Source organism: Oenanthe melanoleuca, chromosome 2, assembly GCF_029582105.1.
Source record: "Oenanthe melanoleuca isolate GR-GAL-2019-014 chromosome 2, OMel1.0, whole genome shotgun sequence".
Lineage (NCBI taxonomy): Eukaryota > Metazoa > Chordata > Aves > Passeriformes > Muscicapidae > Oenanthe > Oenanthe melanoleuca.
In genome coordinates this window covers 99,587,588-99,608,071 of record NC_079335.1, presented here as the reverse complement: position 1 = coordinate 99,608,071, position 20,484 = coordinate 99,587,588, and the positions used below count along the sequence as shown (strand labels likewise).

At 35.6% G+C, this 20,484-nt stretch overlaps 1 protein-coding gene across 1 annotated transcript in view; it reads right to left on the bottom strand.

Moving 5' to 3' along the window:
- The window catches only part of CNTNAP2 (contactin associated protein 2), a 1,042,550-nt gene that overhangs the window by 306,699 nt on the left and 715,367 nt on the right, over nt 1-20,484 (bottom strand). The window contains exon 13 of the mRNA XM_056484872.1: nt 5,809-6,009. Coding sequence (XP_056340847.1) covers nt 5,809-6,009 — 201 coding nt within the window. The remainder of the gene's footprint in view (nt 1-5,808; nt 6,010-20,484) is intronic.

Here is a 20,484-nt window from a genome sequence, read left to right as displayed (position 1 = left end):
TTATTTTAAGAAATAAAAATACTGAATCTTTTCCCATAATAGGTAGACCACATTCACATAGAGAGAGGATATGAGAAACAATTGTTTTGGAACATTCTGCTAGAATTGCAAAGTTAAAACTCATATGCATAACATTTTCTTTAAAAGTCATAGCAAAAAACCTAGAATTCACTGCACTATAGTTACAAGTTCCACAGAGGATTTCTAACATTCATAAGGCTCTTATCAGCTACCACTAGTTCTAACAAATACCAAAGCAACATGTACTCTTTTTTACTTTAGTGATACTGGATTAAATCTAATTCCTACACAATAGCAATGAAAACTTGGAAAATTAGCAGAAATAGTTTACCAGCTAAAAGAATGATGCAGATTGAGTAAAATTATGAGACTCAGTGATTGCAGTATCAAAAAGACTAAAAGAAATTGGTAAGAGACAAGCAAAGAGGCAGACAAAACAGAGACGAGAGAAGGGTGTATTAAGAACTGTCTGGAAAAAAAAAGATCCTCAAGATACTAATTTATCTGTCCACCATTTACCTAAGAGGACTGATGTGTATTTAATAAGAAACATTTAGCATAAGAATTATTTTGTTATTATATTTCTGATGTATGGCAACATAATGATGACTAAAGGAAAAGGAAATCACTAAAAACTAATGGTTTCCACTTCTAGGGCAAGAACATGTAGATCAGAGGGGAGAAAGGTTATTATTCCTGCTATTCTTGTGCTTTAAAAATCACTAGAAGTTGAAATCAGCTTTTCTAGAACATTGAGAAGGAAGGGCCAATCAATATTACTAAGGCTGGACAAGTTACATGACAGCTTAGGGGCATGTTTTCTGGAAGAAGATTGAAAACAGAATGATGAAGCCTGAGCAAGTTTTAGAGAGACTTCCATTCATCACTGTAGTACTGCAGAAGTCCCATTCCTCCCTCAGACTCTTTTTCTTGTTAAGCAGGAATTATATCTGCAACTTGCACTCTAGATCAGTTAATAGGTAGTGATGGCAAAGTTCATAAGTTCATTAAGCTCTGATTTGGATGGCTACTGAGGAAAAACAGCATATTGCAATTTTAAACTTTGCTTTTATCTCAGTCTATGCATAAATCTTACTTCCTACTGGTATTATGATTGCTTTATTGTTACTGAAACAACCAAACATCAAATTAAGTTTTCCATTTCACCTGTTTAGCTCCTAAATTCATGAAGCTGTTGTCTCATTTCCTCCAGAGACAAACAGGCATGAAACACTAATTCATGTACTGCAGTAACTGTGCTCTATGTTTTTCATATGCTGCCTGCAGGCACAGTGAATAGGAATAAAAATTGGAACAAAACACCAAAAGATCTTGCTCTGTTTTCTGTATCAATGCTTTTAGCTCCCACACTCTGATTATTTGTTACAGTTCCTATAGCTCTGGGAAATGAAAGACAGAGATAACTGTGAATGCAGCAGCCCTTCTCCCTTCAGGGTTTCATTCCCAGGGTAAGAGGAAGAATGGCAGAACCAGCATGCTGTTCCCTCCCCTTTTCCTAGGCAAAGATTGGTGGCCCATGGAAAATTTAATATCAAGAAATTCACAAGTGGGTATTATTAGGGAGTCTCATGAAAAGAGTGGATGAAGATGTACAATTTTATTAACTAACATGTTACATTCTATGAGTATATTGTATCACCGTTCTCTGAATAATTTTGTTTCTTACAGCAAAGAAGGGAAGATTCTTTTTATAAGAGCAAATTGATACTATATATCACGCTGCCTCTTCCCTGCTCATTAACCAGTGGGCACAAAAGGACTTTCTTCCATCTCCAAGCTCCTGTTTGCAAAAAAGGGAAATGTCCTATCACCTCTCATATCAACTGGAAAGTATATGAGCATCAAGAACCCTGAAAACAGAAAGCTTTCTGCATGTCCTGAGTACTAAACATATTATTATCCTCTCAAAATGGATGTTTCCAAGGGAACAAGCAGAAAAGAGGATATGAGAAATGTAACTGTAAAAGAGAAAAGCAACCCCCAAAAATCTGCACTTTATTTTTTTTAAATTTACATAGATTTAAATTGTTATTAGGTTGCAATTACTATCCATGAACTTACTATTTCATTTGTTTATTAACTGCCACAGTTACTTGAATTACCAAGATTAAGCCTCTATCATGATGATGACTGTATACTCACAAAGGAATTACTATTCTAAAAAAACACATCTCAATGGACAATAAGAAGCATCAATCTCATGCTGATAAAAACCAACAACAACAAAACCTGCTACAGTCAGAGCAAATCTGTACCAAAGTCAGGAGCATAAAGGCTGTGAGACAAGTGCAGCCACTGCAGAATCCCTGCTTGAAAACAGCTTCCTCAGAAATTTATGGTGTACCCATAATTTTACTGTTTCTTGTGATAACATAGTATATTTTCAGCAGAGGTTGCACTTCCTTAAGAAAGTCACCAAGCTATATTGTCTAGTTTTGTTTTTTGGATAATCTGTATTGAAGCTTTGAACAGATCCCTAGGTTTGAACATAACTTATAACATATTGGACAAGTTCAAAACAAACTTAAAAAACCCCAAAGCCAAAACAGTAAATACAGAAAATTGCATTTCCAGATAGCCTTTGCTGATTACTAGACAAGGACTGTTCATTCATTTTTGAGCAGAAAGTTGAACCAGATGACCTTCTGCAGTACCTTCAAACCTGAATTATCCCATAGCCTTATGAGATTGCTGGGTGTGTTTTCAGAAGTCACTTATGATTTCATTTACACAGAACTTCTTATTACTATCTTGCCTCAGACTAAGTAGAAAGGCAGTGGCATTATTACCTGTAAAATCACTTCCAATCCCTTTTGCAGCAATGATTTTAAACTGTTTGCTAGGATGTACATGTTATTTTGCTCAGATGAAAGCTCATTACTAAGAAAAAAAGACATAGACATGAAGCAATAAAGTCTTAAAGTCTAAAACTCATCACAAAGAATGAGAATTCTTAGTCTGTACAGACTAATTGTCATATATACTTCTGAAATCACATGAGAATTCTCATTGAGGGCTGGCAATGAGAATTCTTTGAATGCTGTGCCTGCAGCTGAAAAAACCAACCAAACAAACCAAACAAAACAGGCTTACTAACATGAAGGCTTTCCTCAAACACAGAATTTTGATGCAGTTTCTGTTTCATACAAAAAATGCTATTGAAGCTATTATTAGCAGCAGAATCAGTGGAATTGTATATATTTCTACCTTGTCAGGAAATATCATAACAATAAACAGCAAAAGCCATAGTCCACTTACAGCTAATAATTACCTGTCATTAATAGATTAATAAACAGGTTGAGTCCTGATTTATTTAAATATGTTTACTGAGCAATTTTTCCCTGGGAAGGAACCATGTTGTAAAGCAACAGGATTCCCAAGAGACAAAACGTGAAAAAGTTGAATTGCTTAACTATCTTCTGCATTTTCTCAGTTCTCTTTGATGCACTTTAAAACAAAATAACCTTTCTATCCTACATGGTCATTTAAACATCTGAAATGTGCATGTATGAAAGTCCCAGTCTAGAAAAGCACCCAAGGTCAAGGCCACAAATGTTATCCTGATCCCATGATGTTAACAGAGGTTCAGCTATTGGCTGCAATACCACCAGGTTCTCACTTCCTGAGGAATACAAAATCTCTTTTTTTATTTTTAAAAATTTCTTTGTGTGGGAATCATACTGCAGTGATTTATATACAAAGCTCAGTGGTGGAAGATGTCACATGAATGCTTTGAGCTGCGCTGTGAGATGAATAGGGTGTCATAATATAGTCAGCAAATATGGCAATCCTCCAAAACAGAGAAAGGTATGAAAAATTAGTTCCTTAGTTTAGAAACCATACACTGAAGCCAAGAAGACATAGAAAGAAAATGTATTGGCCTCTTTCCCACTAACACACAAATCACTCTGGTTCTATGTGTACAAACCATTACAGGTGTTATGCAAACACTGCAGTGTGATTTTTTGTTACTGTCTAGGTAAAAATAATCTTTGTTGCTTCTTTCTCTTGCTTAAAAGGAAAAAAAGCCAAACCCACATTAAAGAACATCTGTTGAAACTCACTTTCCAGGCCAAAAAAAGGGATTATAAGGAATTTCTAAGAGAAATTATTTTTCCATATAAAAGGTGAAAACATGAAGAAAGAGATACCTGCAAAATATTCTCAATATTTTCTAACAACCTTAAAAATGTTAGTATAAGGAACTGCTTGTTTCTTAAAAGAAACAATAAAAAATCAGCAAGTTATTATTTTGTGTGCTGCTTAATTGTCCTTTAAATCTAGAAGCTATGGTTAACACCTGAAATTACAGTATACATTTATTTTATGTTTATTTATAATATAAACATATATTAACACGTACAAATTGGTCCTGAAATAATAGTCTTATACATACCAAGAAGTAGGATCTAGGACTGCACTCTGTGCAAACTATGAGCTTTCTAAGCACAATGTCTCCAGCTCTATTACCAAATAAATTTGCCTTCTAAAGACCTGTAGCCAAAGCTACATTCATATACAATTTTCTGAAGCATATGCAAGTAGGGAGCTTGTATCCACCAGCAGAATCTAATCAGAACACTTCTAGTTATGAACATGATTCAGGATCCTATACATTAAGGTCCAAGAAGGAACAAATAATTTTCCACATTGCAGTCTCTGTGCTATGCTAAATTAAGCAAAATAACAGCAACAGAGACAAACCATGCATTAGAAATAGTTAAAAAGCAGCAGGGAGGATGGAGAGGAGTAACAAGCATCACATTGTCTATTAACTGATGGAATGCTTATGGAAATAGGAATAAGATACACATGCATTCCAAATGAATGCACCATAAGAAAATAGATTAAAAAAAATTATGAGTGAAAACAACCTAAAGTATAACACTGTAAGCATGCAGCCATTAAATTAATCAGAAATGCATTTGAACTGCTCGCAATGAACTAAGTTCACAATCATGAAAATGTGTTATGTGTTTCCACTTATAAACCAGTCTTCCCCAAGTACCATTAAGATTTATTTAGCATCAAAATCTATCATACAAAATTAGAGCATATATAAAGTACTTGCTGCATAAATAATAGAGAGTTTAAAAGACAATTCCTTTGTGTGCTAATTCTGGAACAACTAATACTTTTGTCTTTATTGGTTACAGGTGACATTTGTTGAGGAGGCACATACAGAAAGGGTCTCGTCCTCTTCCTGCTGCATAAAACTACAAAGCAAAAGAATCTTATACTTAATCTACTTGTAGGTAATAGCACATAATTTCTCACACAATTGCATTACTAACCATAGCATTCTCTACAATGTATAAGGCATCTGATTAGCCACAAATGCTTTGCATTTAAGAAACTGTTTCAAAAGTGTTAGTGGAAAAATTCTAACCTTCATTCAACCAGTGCCCTTGCTGACTGTAGCATATGAAAACTGACAACCAGAAAAACAGGATGAAGTTCAAAGCAATTTTTCAATGCCTCTATTGATTAAACTTTAAAAGCTACTGTGTTTACCAAATGTCACCTGCTTTAAGGAGCAACAGATCTGAGATGAGAACACACACCAATCATTTTCGTAGCAAGCAAACAGGCAAATTTTCCTAAGAAAATAATGCCTTCTGTATTTTCACCCTCTTTCTCAACTTTAACAAAGGAGAACAAAGAAGCATGTTCAATGGATGGACTTATCTAACAGCAGTACCTGTTAAATTGTTGAGATAAAGTTCTTTAAAACTGTATTTAATGGATATCCCATTCTCAGCCTACCTGGTGTATTCAGAAGCCGGGACATCTTGCAAGAATAGGAGATAAACTGCTCACAGTATTCAGCACTACTGGTAATGGCAGAAATCTGGTCCATTGTTGCACTGTAGTTGAGCTGCAGCACAGATAACTTCTCTGGGCTGTTGCCTCCCACAGCAGTCTGCATTTGCAGATCATGGTACACAGTTGTCCATACTTTATCCTCTGAAAGAGAGGGCAAGAAAGACAAGAAAAGAACTGGTAAAAGACAGACAGTGGAACTGAATTAAAATAAATTTAGGTCTTTGGCAAAAGGCAAAAGTATTCTGCAAGATATTTTTGATGTGATAGTGAGGAAGGAGGGCACTGCACATGAAAGGTCATCATGTGACAGCATAGTTCCAGCAATGAACTGATGAAATGAAGAAGCTCTGATCATCTTTATGAAAAGATACCAAATATATCATGTAAGAAGTCTTCCTTAAACAGCTGATGCCTACAGTTACATATGGAACTAATAAAGATTAAGTTTGATCAGAAAGACAGAAGCCTGATGCCCCAAAGATTCAGTGTCTTTATGTGAAGGACATTCACTATGCATAGTAAATTACTGTAGGCTGGAGAGCAATACTGCTTTAGTAAAGTAGGAGTAAAGTAACCACAAAAATGCACCAGATTCTCATGTGATTACATAATTTAGCAATTAATACTGAAAATGTTTCCACATTTTTTATCCAGGATGTGTTCTAGGGTAAAACGAAATTACTGGTTATTAAGACTTAAATATTTTAAAACAGCAGCACCATATAACTTTACTGATTCTGGTTATGGTATAGATAGCACCATAGGAACTAATTGAACTAGAATGGAACTACAAATCTTCTGTTTCATTGTGAAAAGGTAAAAAGAAGAAGTTCAAATTTTTTAATAAGAAATACAGCAATATCTGCCAAATCTCAACACCTCCAACAAACTTTTTTGCAGGGTCATGCAAAAAGTGTATTATATCCATCCCAGAACAATGTCTGTATGCATTATATTTCTTTAAACTATTGAACAGCAAATCACTAGAAATGTTACCATGAACTATTTGTCAGTAGTTACCAGAGAAGATTTAAGATAAGGTATTATAATAATGAAACAATGCATTCTACACTCCTTTTATTGTTGAAGTTGGAAGGTAGTTTAGAAAGGAAACAAACATAAAGCACAAAAACTTTGCTGTTATAAACTGATCATTTATTTTTCTTAGAGGGACATTCCAGCGAACCAAAATGAAAAAAATATTCTCTGAGTAATATAGGGCTTCAGAATGAAAGCTATGGAGATGCAGTCAATCTTATTGATACTGTCTTCCTGTAGGAATGCTATTCCACCACTTAGGTGTGAAGAATTTTAAAATTTAGGTTGACTAGGTACCACTCAGCTGACATGTGGTACTCATATAGTGCATCTCACATAGACAAGGACTGAAATAAGTCAATTCTGAAGTAAATAAACCACAGAAAATTCTTTTCTCTATACATTAACCTGAAACCCATCACTACAAAACTTCCTAGAAGTGCATCAGATACTATCAATAATAATTGTCATGTAAGATTCTTTCACATTTTAAGTTGTTTTTTGGTTTTTCTTTTAATTTTTCTGCCTTATATATTTGTATTGCAGAGGGCAAAGTCAAAGAAATCTGTCTCGGAATAAAAAATGTAGAACCTTAAAAACCATCATTAAGAATCTACTCTGGTGTGTTAAATGGCTTGTACAAAAGCCCAGTTTCCCAAATGAGTCAGGCCTTCGCACCACCTGTTCTGTCAAGCAACACCACTGACCACAGTTGTCCTTCAGAGATGCAGAAAAAAAACACACCATGCTGCTAACTTTGCTGCATTTATCACAAAAACTGACTCTCCAGGGAGATCACCTGGCATTTTCTGAGTATACTAATTCACCTGACAGATGTGCCCTACAGCGATAAACCCCATAAAATGGAGTGCATTGCAGTATGTTTTCAATTCCTCTATGTAAATCTCCTGCCTGTTAATGCAAATCTCAGTCATTCTAAAACTTGTGGCCAGCACTTCAGTATTTTAACTGCATGGAAACACTTTGCTAAACTGACACATACTCAAAAGTGTTTCAGTACTTCTTCACCAAGTTCACAGGAATGTGCTCACATACACTGATGAGTTTTGGTGCGACCCAGAGTAAAGAAAGCTCTCCACATTATGATTATCCTTATCTCCAGGATTCTGTACTCTGTCTTATTTTCCAGCCTTAGTTTTTACTGCATAGTATCGGGCTATTTTGAATTATATGGAATCATGTGGACCAATGTGTTTGCAACTGATATGGTGTTAAGTCTTTCTAATCAAATGTTCATAAGCAAAGCAGAAAAATCCTCCACAGGCTGTACACATCACTAGCCAAATGAGATGAAAGTCAGCAGATGATGCAAGATGGTTATTATTTTAATATTCATATCCTTAGTTCAAAGCTCTTTATAAAACACAACAATATTCTTGCACTGAGGAAAAGAAATTAAAAAATCAGGAGAAAGGAATCCTACTCCCACGTACCAATAAAAATTGTCACCTCTCAAATCATATAGAGAATATAATAGAGTTTTGTTAAGAGCCTGGGATGGAAGTTTACTGCAGATTCATTTTCAAGAAAGGATTAAGATAATTTATACATTCACTGACAGAAACCTCTCATTTTTGGCAGAAAGTACTGTACGTGTAAGAACAGAAAAGTGTCAGTAAGGAGTGCACTAGCATAGTTAGAGCCTCATATTGGGTTTTTGATCTAGCAAAGACTCCTAGACTAGCCACTAAGAAAGAACAGGAACCATAGGAAATAGGAAATAGGAATTGTGTTAGGCACAATTGAAAGGCACAATTTGAAAAGGAATTTTCTTATGGATGACAGATTCTGGCCAATATAGAGTTACTTCCTCTCTAAGTTAGGAAGTTTAATCTTTATTGTTGCACACTGTACTAAAGATGATAGAAACATACTCCTGCCAGTGAAATGCATCCACTGAACAAATTCAGGCCCTTTCTGTCAAAATACAAGTACTACATAATAGTTATAGGCATCATAATAGTTAAGCACTTATTGCACCTTGTAATAGAAATTTTTATCAATATACATATATATGTGCATAAAGTCAATAATCTTTTACAGCAAAGCAACTCAATCTCTTCCCGCTGTCTAAAAGATGATGGAAGATTGATTAGGATGTACCTGGTCAGATACTGAAAATAAACTTAGGTCTTTTTCATGTGCAACAAATTTTTGATAGTCTGGCACAAATGATCCATGAACATATTCAGCAAGCTGTCTTGTCCAAACTCTGGAAGCTGAAGCATCTGTGCCTGCAGGTCAGGCACAGAGGGATTGTGGAGCAAAAGTTGTGGCTGGTGTACAAGAAGGAAGCTCCTTCTCTGCTCTTCACAGACAAAAAAATCCATCTCCCCTTTCCACCAAATGCAGGCTCTTGTATACATATAGCTATATATATGTGGGGCTGGCTTCAAGAGGTCTGGAAAGACTCAAAGGAGATAGATGCCAGTCAGAAACCTCAACCTTGTCTTCTGAGTTCTGATTACAAACTGCTTTTTGCCTTTTAGTCTTAAAAATTTATTTAATTATTATTTAATTAAAAATATTGTGTTTATACTTCCCATGGAAATCAGCTAGGCATTTATAACTTGAAGATAAGTCCAGTATCCTCACTTATGTTTTCAATTTCTCAGAAACTCCTAATTTTTTGAGACCATTCTTGAGAGAGCTGGAATCAGTACCCTGCTTGCAGTAAGCTTCCATTACAGAAAAGGTAATGCAGATGGGTCATACTATCTCAAATAACTGTATCCTCACCATTAATGGCATTGTCCCCATGTATCTGAGAACAGGACATAGTATTCATAGTTAATATACCCTTATTTTCTGTAAATAGTGTACAGAAGTCCCATTTGAGGTACACAGAAGTGAAAAAATCTGTCCTAGTTAACAGTAAGTTGATATATGTTCCTGGCAATTACTGTCACCACAATACTGGAATGAATATTTCCCTAATACACGAGCAATTATTTGAAGAACACCTGGCATATGGCTATTGCTAACCACAAGTGTTTAGAGACAATCTGTCAGCCACAGCTGTCTATATGACTTATGCACCACCAAAATACACTTCCCCTACACATGGAAGTATATTAGCTCCTTACTGGATTTACCAGGCTGATTCTAGCTTTCCCACTGGAGGGCAAAGTATCAGCTCCAGCTAATTGCTAACACTTCAGGAAGATAAGGGCCTCCATGATGACCACATGACCACTTCTTCAATCAAATGCATATCTTAGAGCTTTTTTAATGGTGCACAGTGTGTTGCAGTTGCACAGCGGGGAAAAAACAGGGGGTTCTTCCATTATTTTGTTTTTAGCAGTGAAGAAGAAGTATAATTTCCTTTAAAAAGAATGTCAAAAACCAGTAACTCCAGATTCTTAATAGAATTCATAATGGTTTTCACTAAGAACAATCTAATTAGATCCAAACTGCTAATACATTTGATGCAATTATAGAGAAAATGGGTTCCCTGTAATTTAGTCTGTACATTACTCTTTGCTGAGAGTTCCTCTCTAACAGATAGATATTATAGTAAGCTTAAGTTCCTTAATTCAAGAATTGTTTTTTAAAGAAAGGAAATGACCACCTGTTTACTTAAAATGACAATAAAGTAACGTAATTTATTTTGCTGAAAATACTTTACAGTTGCAATGAGTAGCAGTTCTGCCCACTCACTACTCCTTTTTCCAATAAAAAGTGAAGTGGGTGACTAACAAAATAATAAGTATTAGTAATGGGGTTCACTAATAAAAAGAGAAAATGAAATAAAAAATGTCCTTTATCACCAAATATTCAAGTGATCAAATCAAATATTAACACAAGTGATTTTTCCCACTTAATATTAAACGTATTTCATTATGTTATGATTATATTTATCACTATTCTATTGAGTATTTTGGAGATGGTCAGTTTTTTCTATTAGTGAACTTTCCTCACTCATTTGCTGGGTGCTTAGTTAAGCAACAAGACTTGCTTCTGACAAACAACTTAAATAATCTTTTGTAACAATAAGTAACTGATAGTAAGTTTGAAAAATAAATTTCAGAAAACATTATGCTTGTACTCCACAGCTATGGATACATTTTTCCCCTTTTATTTTAATCTACAATTGTGTCTATTGCTATTAGAGTTTTACTCTTTTTTTTTTCCTCATTAATGGACTTATAGGCTTAAGAAACAATTTTATTAGGTATTTTCAAGAAATAAGAAAACAGTTTGTTTTCTTGGGAAAGATCATCTGCTCTCTCTCTCTCTCCCTCAATATATCTGTGGTGGGTTTTTTGATGGATGCAGTTTTCCGACCTAAAATTTGGCTGATGTGTGAGAACACCTCAGTTCCTCATTGAAATCTTGGAGAAGACAATTTTGAGAATTCCTGAGCATATAAAAGCCTGGGGGTGTTTCTTTACTAGACATCCTGATTTTTACCATCATCAATGCATTTGTCCCTTCAAATTACTGCAATTAGATTACCACAGCATGTTCTACAATATGCTACACTACAAATCACTCAAGAAACTAGACAGGATAGCCCATTTAAAAGTGGGCTGCCTTCTAGGGAGGACAAAAATTACAACTGTAATCATCTCATATTATAAGGTCTCCGATTTTATTTTCTCCTGAGCCTACTTGGTATTGTTAAATTGTGTGGGATGGTAACACAACGGTCATTGGCAACATGAATACACTAAGCATCTTTTTTGCAACAGTGTTGTAGACACAAGACCTGACGTACACAACTCATGTGGAAAAAATTACAGCAGGCCATATCCTCTTCTCCATCCTTTTATATTTCTCTTGGGGTGTGTTTTTATATAAAAGCTTAAAAGTATATATAGCAATTTAAAACTAATTCTGCTATGGACTTCAAAGTGGCTACAGCTGAGTTTATAAAAATGAAAAATATATGTTTGAAGTTAATGAGTGTTTTGACAATCTTGCCCAAGATTTGCAAATGTCAATTTTGCAGTACAGTTACTGGGGTGATATAAACTGTTAGCATCTTCCTAATGTAGAAAATGGGGTTTAGAGCAGAAAAATCCAATATTAAGGAAAAAAAAAAAAAGAATAATTGAAGAATGTTCTTATGAACTGAATTCTATAGAAAGCAGTTGGTCAGTTTCTCAATCAATTTAGGTGGTGAATAGGAGCAATGTCAAATTTTCTATGTACTCATTTTCTATGTCTACTCATTTCATTCCTTCCTTTCGTTGTTTCTTGATTGAGATAATAGAGAATCTTCAAATTTAACTAAGACTCGTATGTTCTTTTTTACTTACAGTGGTGTCTTGTGAGAAAATAAACTTCCCCAGTATTTACACAGTCTCTTTCATAACAATTCAGGAAAGAGAAAACTTCATTTATTTTGTGAACTTACAGTGATATTGAACGATATAATTTTTCTAATAATTTATATATAATAGGTAAATTCAGATACTTTACAAAATAGAGTGGAAGGAATTGACCAAATTACAATTTTCACAGAACCAAAAGTTTCCAGAAAACTGATAATGAAATGGCTGTTCCAAAGCAACTTGTCAAAAATCTCAAGGGACACTAGTGAAGTAGCACGTAGAGGATGAATTCTCTGGATTACTAGAGATGATTTTGGACCATTCAACACAGTTGTAGGTGGAAAGCTAATGACAAGAGTACCTCAGGAAACAGAATAGAGATCACTTGTGCCTTCAAAGAAAAAAGACTGCAGCAACAGATATTCTTATGCTGAAAAATAGTGCCTGAGGGAAGAACCTTAAATCTGATTTGGACCCTAATGTAAAAATTACCTCCTATGGCTATTATTAGAAACATGAGTTTAAAAATAATCCTATATTGAAAGGTACAATATATAATGAGATACAGTATAGCCATATGAAGAAGGACTTGGATCATTTAAGTGCCTGGTCTAACAGATGGCAATTGCAGCTTAGTTTAGATTAAGGAACATTAAAGTCAAGAACAAAGGACATAAAAGAATTAACAGTGTGATTGTTTTCAGCATAGTGAACAGAATATGGGCAAGGGCTAAAAACTTTTTTAACAGTTCAATAACTGAAGAATCAACAACTGATTCTACTTTCTGAGGAGCAGCCTCACATCTAACCAAGTATTATACAGATGGAAAGATCAAATGTCTCCTCTAAAGCATCTTTCAGTTCATTCTAGCATATCATAGGAGCATATGTACTTAAAAAATTAACTACTGCCTGATTTTTTCTTTTACAGAGCAACATAGCACAATCCTTTAGCTATGATGCCAAACAGGTCTTCCTAGAATCACTGAAAAAAGTAACACAATTTTAAAAAAATATATTTCAAAAGATATCTTGAAGAGAAGGGCTCTTCAAAGCTTTCACTATGTTAGATTGGACCATAAGAAACCCTGAGCTGTTCTGGCCGACTTTCTATTCTCATGGAGAGACAGAAAGAGACTAATGCAGGTCTCAAGTGCTACCACTAAAAACTCCCCTTACCTTTCATTCCACCATCAGCTAAGTGCTTGAAGCCTCACCATACTCTTGACTGATCCAACTTAGTTCTCTCAAAAACATACTCCACTCTCCTCTCTCACATCCTGTTGTCCCCACTCCACAGACAGACAGGAAGAGAAATATAGTGTGCTGAAGTACCCTTCCTAATTATTGCATCAATAAACTGAATGTTAGGCAACCTCCTGAAAAACTTTCTATTTTTCTTTCAAAAGGTGCCTCCAGATTGGAGAACTTACACTTCCAAGTTTTAGTGTATGTTCTTGGTAGTTTGCAATTATTTCATCATTATTCTGAATCATATTGGCCGCATTTAAACTTAGGAATCCCATTTTAATTACTACATAAACCTAAGCATTGCCTAATTACATAAGAAAAACTACCATTATACATAGTTTAGTGCAAAATCATGTTTCCTCTATTTTTTGACAACTGTGCAAAAATTTCTTTAGATAATTCAAAAAACATTGATATTGGATGGATAATATGGACAGTAGAATGAAGTTTAGTTATGTTGTGACTGACAGAAGAATTTTATTAACTTGAATATCTTTATTTGTAATTTCTCAAATGAAGCATGACTTGAATTCTAAACTAAACTACCGTGCCATACATTATTTTAAAAAACATTCTATGAAAATTTTTAGTACACCTGTGGTTTGATATGTGGCACAGAGTGACATTAGGAGAGAAGTAAAAGTCAATCAGACTTCATAGTAAAGTCAGCAAAATTAATAAAGTAAGCTTAAAAGATTTTTCTGTTCTGAATGTTATGATCTCATTCTGTCTCAATCCAATTTTTACAAATAAGAGAAAAAACATTAATTTCTACGCTAGTTTACAGTAAAAGACACAGCTTGGCCCTGAGAAAAGACAATAATCCCACTTGCACTTATGAGTAGTGAATTTCACAAGCATAATTATTCTAATGGAAGAATTAAAAGTACTATAAGAATGGGAAATAAAGATCATGTTAGACCAATAAGAAACTTTTAACTTATAGAAATTCTTGAATGCTAAATTTTTCAATTCTTTATATACCATGGATGCCTTCTCTTCCCTTCTCATCTCAGGACCACCACTAAAACCCCATAACCTGTTGCACGGGATATTATTTCCACCTGAGGGAATATGTGCTTTTATACCAATGTTTCTTTCAAGGAAATACAAATTAGCATTTTCAGAAACTCCAACTATCCTTGCAGTCTGAATCTGTAAAAGTTGTACCCTAAGTGTCATATAGCTTAAAGACAGTGCTGTGTAAAAACATTCTAAGAAAGCCCAGTGCTTCACCAGCTGCCTTGCTGGCTTCCTGCTAGCAGATATCCGATAGATTCTCACTTCCAGGAATTTCTTTCTAACATAGGGTTCATGAGAAGAAATGCAGAAGTATGTCTATTTCCATTAACCTAGTATTCCTGAATAGTCTTTTTATGCTCCAATGTAGAAATCACAGCATTCAGAAAACATCACAGAATTTGGAGGAGAGGGTGACATATGTGAAAATGAAGATGCTTTTTAACTACATCTAATATTACTTTATTTTTCATCAAAGACTTGCATATACTATCCCATATACTCCAAAACCACTCAGAAATATAACATCATCTATTAAGAAATTTAACACATCTCATTATGTGGAAATGGTATATTTTAAATGAATATTTCTGAGATACTGAAAAATTCACAATTGTGCATAATTGAACTTTGTAGTTCAAGTTCAACAGAGCTAAGTAGTTAAGTGTTTTGTTGTATCGTTATCTGGAAAAAGAGCTATTAAACTCCCTTCTTACTGAGGTACCAAATATATATGGAAACCAGCCACTACAACAGCAAAACATTTTCTGGAGCAATGAGAAATTTACAAGGGAACATCTCTTCACATTCATCATCCTGATACTCAGAGGTTATGGAGAATACTACACTGGATCTGACAAATTTCACATGTTTAAGTTGATTCCTGCAAAAGTTGACTACAGTTTATCCATGAACTCCAGCTTGCTTGGCCTGGGCTTATCCTTTGGCCTCTGTCAATCACTCTTCTTTATATATATGCAATCTTTTCTCTTGGTAAGTACACATGCAACTCATGCAACTTTCTGGGCAACTAAGCTGTTTGACTATGTTTTATTTAGAATTTTAAATTATTTCTCCATCACAATATAAAAAGATGATGTCTGGAATAAAATAAGAACTTTTTAAGTCAAATTTTCAATGGTGATGGAAACCATTTAGCAATCAACTACTCAGGGACCTTCAAGTGCAGTGCCTTCTCTAATTATTAACCACTTTGCTATTTATTTTATTAGGTTTCCCCATCTTCAACAAATAGGAAGTTTATTTCCTTGAAGAAGACAAACAAATTATACCCACTCGAATATTAAGGCAGCCCTCTGATTTCCATAGGGTACTCCAAGAACAATTAAACTATCCATAGATCAAATTAAAATAGTGACATTCAAAAAGTCTATGAAGTTCCTCCTGCCCATCAGACATGTATATGTACATATGCACATTAAGTGTACACTATGGGAGATAATTCTCATTGCTTAACTTCTAAATATTACCCACTGAAGAAGATGGAATACTTGAACCAAACACTGAGATTTTATGAAGGCTATTGACTTTGCAACACTCTGAGAAGCTACAGAAATCAATCTTCTCATAGATTTCCAAATGCAGGTGTGAAACTTGCATAACTGACTATGCATATTTATTTCTTCCATACTATTAGAACAATTCAAAATGCACATAACCACAAAATTTTGGTGCATAAGGAAACAAAAATAGACACAAAATTTCCCCAATTAATTTAGTGGGTCAAATGTTTTATTCTGCTTCTCTAAAAGTGACTTTTCCACTGATAGAGAGAGGAAAAAGTAAAAGAAAAAAGGGGAAGAAAATACCCTTACCCCCTCAAACCCCAGGTTCATGGTCCACTGAGGGAAGAACTGGCCAAAGGATGGGGCTCAAAGGGTTGTGGTGAATGGGGCTAGATCTGGCTGGTGACCAGTGATCAGTGGTGTGTGTTCCTCAGGGTGCAATTCTGGAGCCAGTTTGTTCAATGTTTGCTTTAGTGATCTGGATCCAGAAGTTGAATGAATGGTGAGCAATTCTGTAGAGGATTCTAAACTGGGAGGTGTTGTCTCTTTCAGGGGCCTTGTACAGGGATCTGGATAAACTGGAACACTGGGTAATCATCCATGCAATTTGAAAGAGCAAATGTTGGGTTCTACACCTGGGATGCAGCAACAGCAGATGCAAGTCTAGGCTGGGAGAGGAGTGGCTGCAAAAAGGGATCTCTGGGTGATGGCTGACAGGAGGCTCAACAGGAGTCAGCAGTGTGTGTTCTGGTAGCCAGGAGGGTAAACCTTGTCCTGAAGTGCACCAAACACATCACCAGCCAGTCAAAACAAGTGATTATCCTGCTGGATTTAGCAGCAATGTGGCCTCTCCCTAAGTACTGTTTGAGGTTATGGGCCCCATACTTTAAAAAGAGCATTATGATACTTGAATGCATTCATAGGAGGACACCAAAGTTGGGAAGGGGATGGAATGTGCTCTGAGGAGTGACTGAGGGCACTGGGCTTGTCTGGTTTGGAGAGCAGGAGGCTGAGGGGTGACCTGCTCCCTACAGTTTTCTGAGGTGGGACAGTGGTCTATAAAGTGGGCAGCCACCAGTGTCTAAAAGAAAGCACATGAGCAGTACAAGTCTTTCTGCCCAGAACCTGTCCCTCCCTTGCTGGCCTTGCCCTGCACACAGCTGCTGGGTGTCTCTTTAAAGTAATCTGGACAGTCAGACAATGTTGGTATGGGGATTTGTACCCTATACATTGCTTTGGGTGTAGGGATGTCAGAGGTGAAAGCAAGGCTTTTGCTTTCCTCTGATGAACTGTGCACAGAGTAGAGAGCGTGTGGGACTCAGACACTGGTCCTTACCCAGCACTAACACATCTGCTTACAGTGGGGTCTCCTAATTTCTAGTACCCAGAAAACAGTTTCAGAGTAGCTGATGTTGCAACTCAAACATTTCAGAAGAGCTGAAATTTCACTATAATGTAATCTACTGAGTACCTACTTAGTGAGTAAAATTTCACTAAACATGCAGACTGGATAGCTAAGGAAATTCATCACAAAGTAAAAGGCTTCCATCGTTAATTCAAGAACCAAAACTAATCTCAGTTTTTAGATACAAAACCAGCTTTCATTTGTAGCATTTTTTTAGCCCATGAAAAAAGACTGGATCCCAAAAGAAAAGCCATCTAAAAAATCATCTGGCATTAAAATGTCAATGCCAAAATTCAGTGGACACTAAATTCAACAAAACCAAAAGATAAAAACATTAAAGGTTTTGAGAATTTCATAATAATGGAAAAGTCTTTGCAATATACAGAAAAGGGGCGAACAGTCCCATTTTCTTCAAAATCTGTTTTATTGCAGTCACTTGGCAGATATTCACTCAGGCATAAGAATATGCTGCAAATAAATGAAAGATAAAGATACTTCTATTGCCTTTTAAAAAAACTGACAAGTAAACAAAAAACCCCAAACCCAAAAACCATTATCTACCTAAAAGAAATAAAACATTAAATAAACCCTGGAATTTTTTACAGAGACAAAAGGACAGACCATTGGAGAGAACTGACTTCCTCAAGATAGTCACAGGTCTAGTTCAGGATTTAAGTTTAATTTTTTTATTTGCTCAAAAGCACATAGATAGTACTGACAATTGCTCCACATGCAGTCTCATTCTTGAATCTGAAAAAATAACAAAGAAACCACATGAAGCAAAAAATATTGTTGAAAAGGGAATAGGAAAGGACTCAATATTGATGTTGGTATTAAAACACTAGTTTAACATACATTTCAACTAAGTGTTAGCAACTGAGTTAATAGAAGACATTTCCCAGGCCTGGAAACAAAGGGACAGGGGAGGAACAGAAGTAATTTCAAGAGAAATTATCTTTGTTACAGTTACACTTTCAAAAAACATTATGTGATTTGAAAATAATAAAATTTAATCTTGAAAAATTGTCTAGTTTTGGCACTTCAAGTACACCTATGTGGATGCCATTGAAGCCTCAGCCTGAAAATGGCAAGGGCTTGAAACTTCTCTCATGCGGAGAGAGCTTTCCCAGGCTGAGACAGTTTCTCAGTTCCAGCCTGAGCCTTTCCCAGGATGATAATGCTGGGGAAAAATAAAAAGGAATTAATAACAATACTAACACCTGGGCTTCTATGATAAACAGTTCTCACGGTTTGTGAGAAAGTTTTGTTTTCTTCAATTATCCAATAGACTGCTGTTCTGTTTGCAGTTTGCGGAACACACTATAAGAGTGCTCCGTGTCGTTCAATAAACCGCTTCTTTAGCCACCTAGCTAGAGGAGTCCGTGTCGTTATTTCTGCGAAATACATCGCGAGTAGCGACACACCTAAACCCCATATGACTGATTAGCTACTTCTACGTAGGAAGAAGGCTGAAACAGCAACTTCTCTAATTTGATTCTCTTCTATCTCTGATGTAACAAAAAAAATGGTTTGCTGGTCTCTGGCATCTGCAGTGCTTCCTTTCCACTGCAGATACCATAAAGCCCTGCAAAGCATTTGAAAGTATAGGTTTGCAATACAGCTGGGCCTTAAGTAACACAGTCTTTGTATTGTTAAGACAATCACAGCAAAAATCTTCAACAGCTATGGTAAAAATGTTAGGCAGGAGGGAAGCAACCACTCAGCTCCAGGACACAGTGATAAAGACTCTAGAAATGTCAGACAGCCTCTCTGAATATCAATATTAATTAAGTAGGTTAGTGCCTTTTTTTGTAGTTTTTATTTCCCATGGATTCGTAATTTATAAGTAATTTGGTTTATGCAATGAGATAGACAAGCTATGAATATTCATGCCAATGCACAATGCAAGTTGTGTTTTTGCTAATAACTCTTAACCAGAAATACTTGTGAATCTGCCCAAGTTGTTCCTGCTCTGCCTAGCAGAGATGTCAGTCACCTGAATAGTCTCAGTACACTTTTGGTTAGCATCCAATTGGCTCAGCTGGCTGTTCATCAGATGTTCACTGTACAACACAAGATTGACCATTCCAGTTCTGTGGTAGTTACCAGAACAAAACTAGCAATAATGCATCTTCAAGTAGAAAATTCCTTCTGACAGAAACATGTCTGATCTACACCCACAAATAAGGCACATAAAGGCTTTGGAGAGGTAAATCAGCTTCTATTCAGTTAAGTTCCCTTAGAACTTCTAAGGGAAGTTTTCTCTGTGAGAACACCAATTCTTGTCCACCAAGCTAAAAAAAAGGGAATCCAATCAAGTAGTAATAGTCCTACATAATAATTTACAACATTGCCATTTCCAATTGTTTTGTGACAATATTTTTTCCTACTACTACTACTGATATGCTATTAAACATATTTAATTTTTTTTTTTTTTAATCATTACTGACAAGCTTATTCTATTGTAGACAGCAAACGCTGGTCTGAAAAAAATCTACTGTGATTTCTATTTGTGGCGCACAAGTGCATCCCATAGTGAAGATAAAAAGCTATTTTCTTTGGAGGAATATAATCTCAAGGCTTAGGGTACTGCTTTGGCAAAACCCATAAAAATAATTTTAGGAAGATAATAATTCCTTCCCACCAGTTTTCCTAACTTGCTTACTATTGAATCCTTCAGTGTGTGGAGAGTTAGTCTACTAAATCTCATCTAGAATAATGGAAGATTATTACCTCAATAACTCTCTCTCTCAGGGAAGCATATCTTGAAACATACCAGATAAAGCCAGTATTTCCAGGCCTCCTGAAGAAAGGAAAACTTGGGCTTAGCAGACAGAAAAAACTCTAAAGCAGGAAGCATAGAAAGCATGCTAATTGTCTTAATAATGTGAACTCTTAAAACAATAAAAGTGAACCCAGACCCCTAACATTGAAACACTTGTCTTCCAGTATCCAAGTGGAAGGAGATCCTTACACCTATCTGTTAAGACTTTCTTAAGAACAAGAAACCTGGTTTACAACTGCATGTTTCCATTCAAAATCTAAAAATTTTCTCTGGAAGTTACCTTGCTGTAGA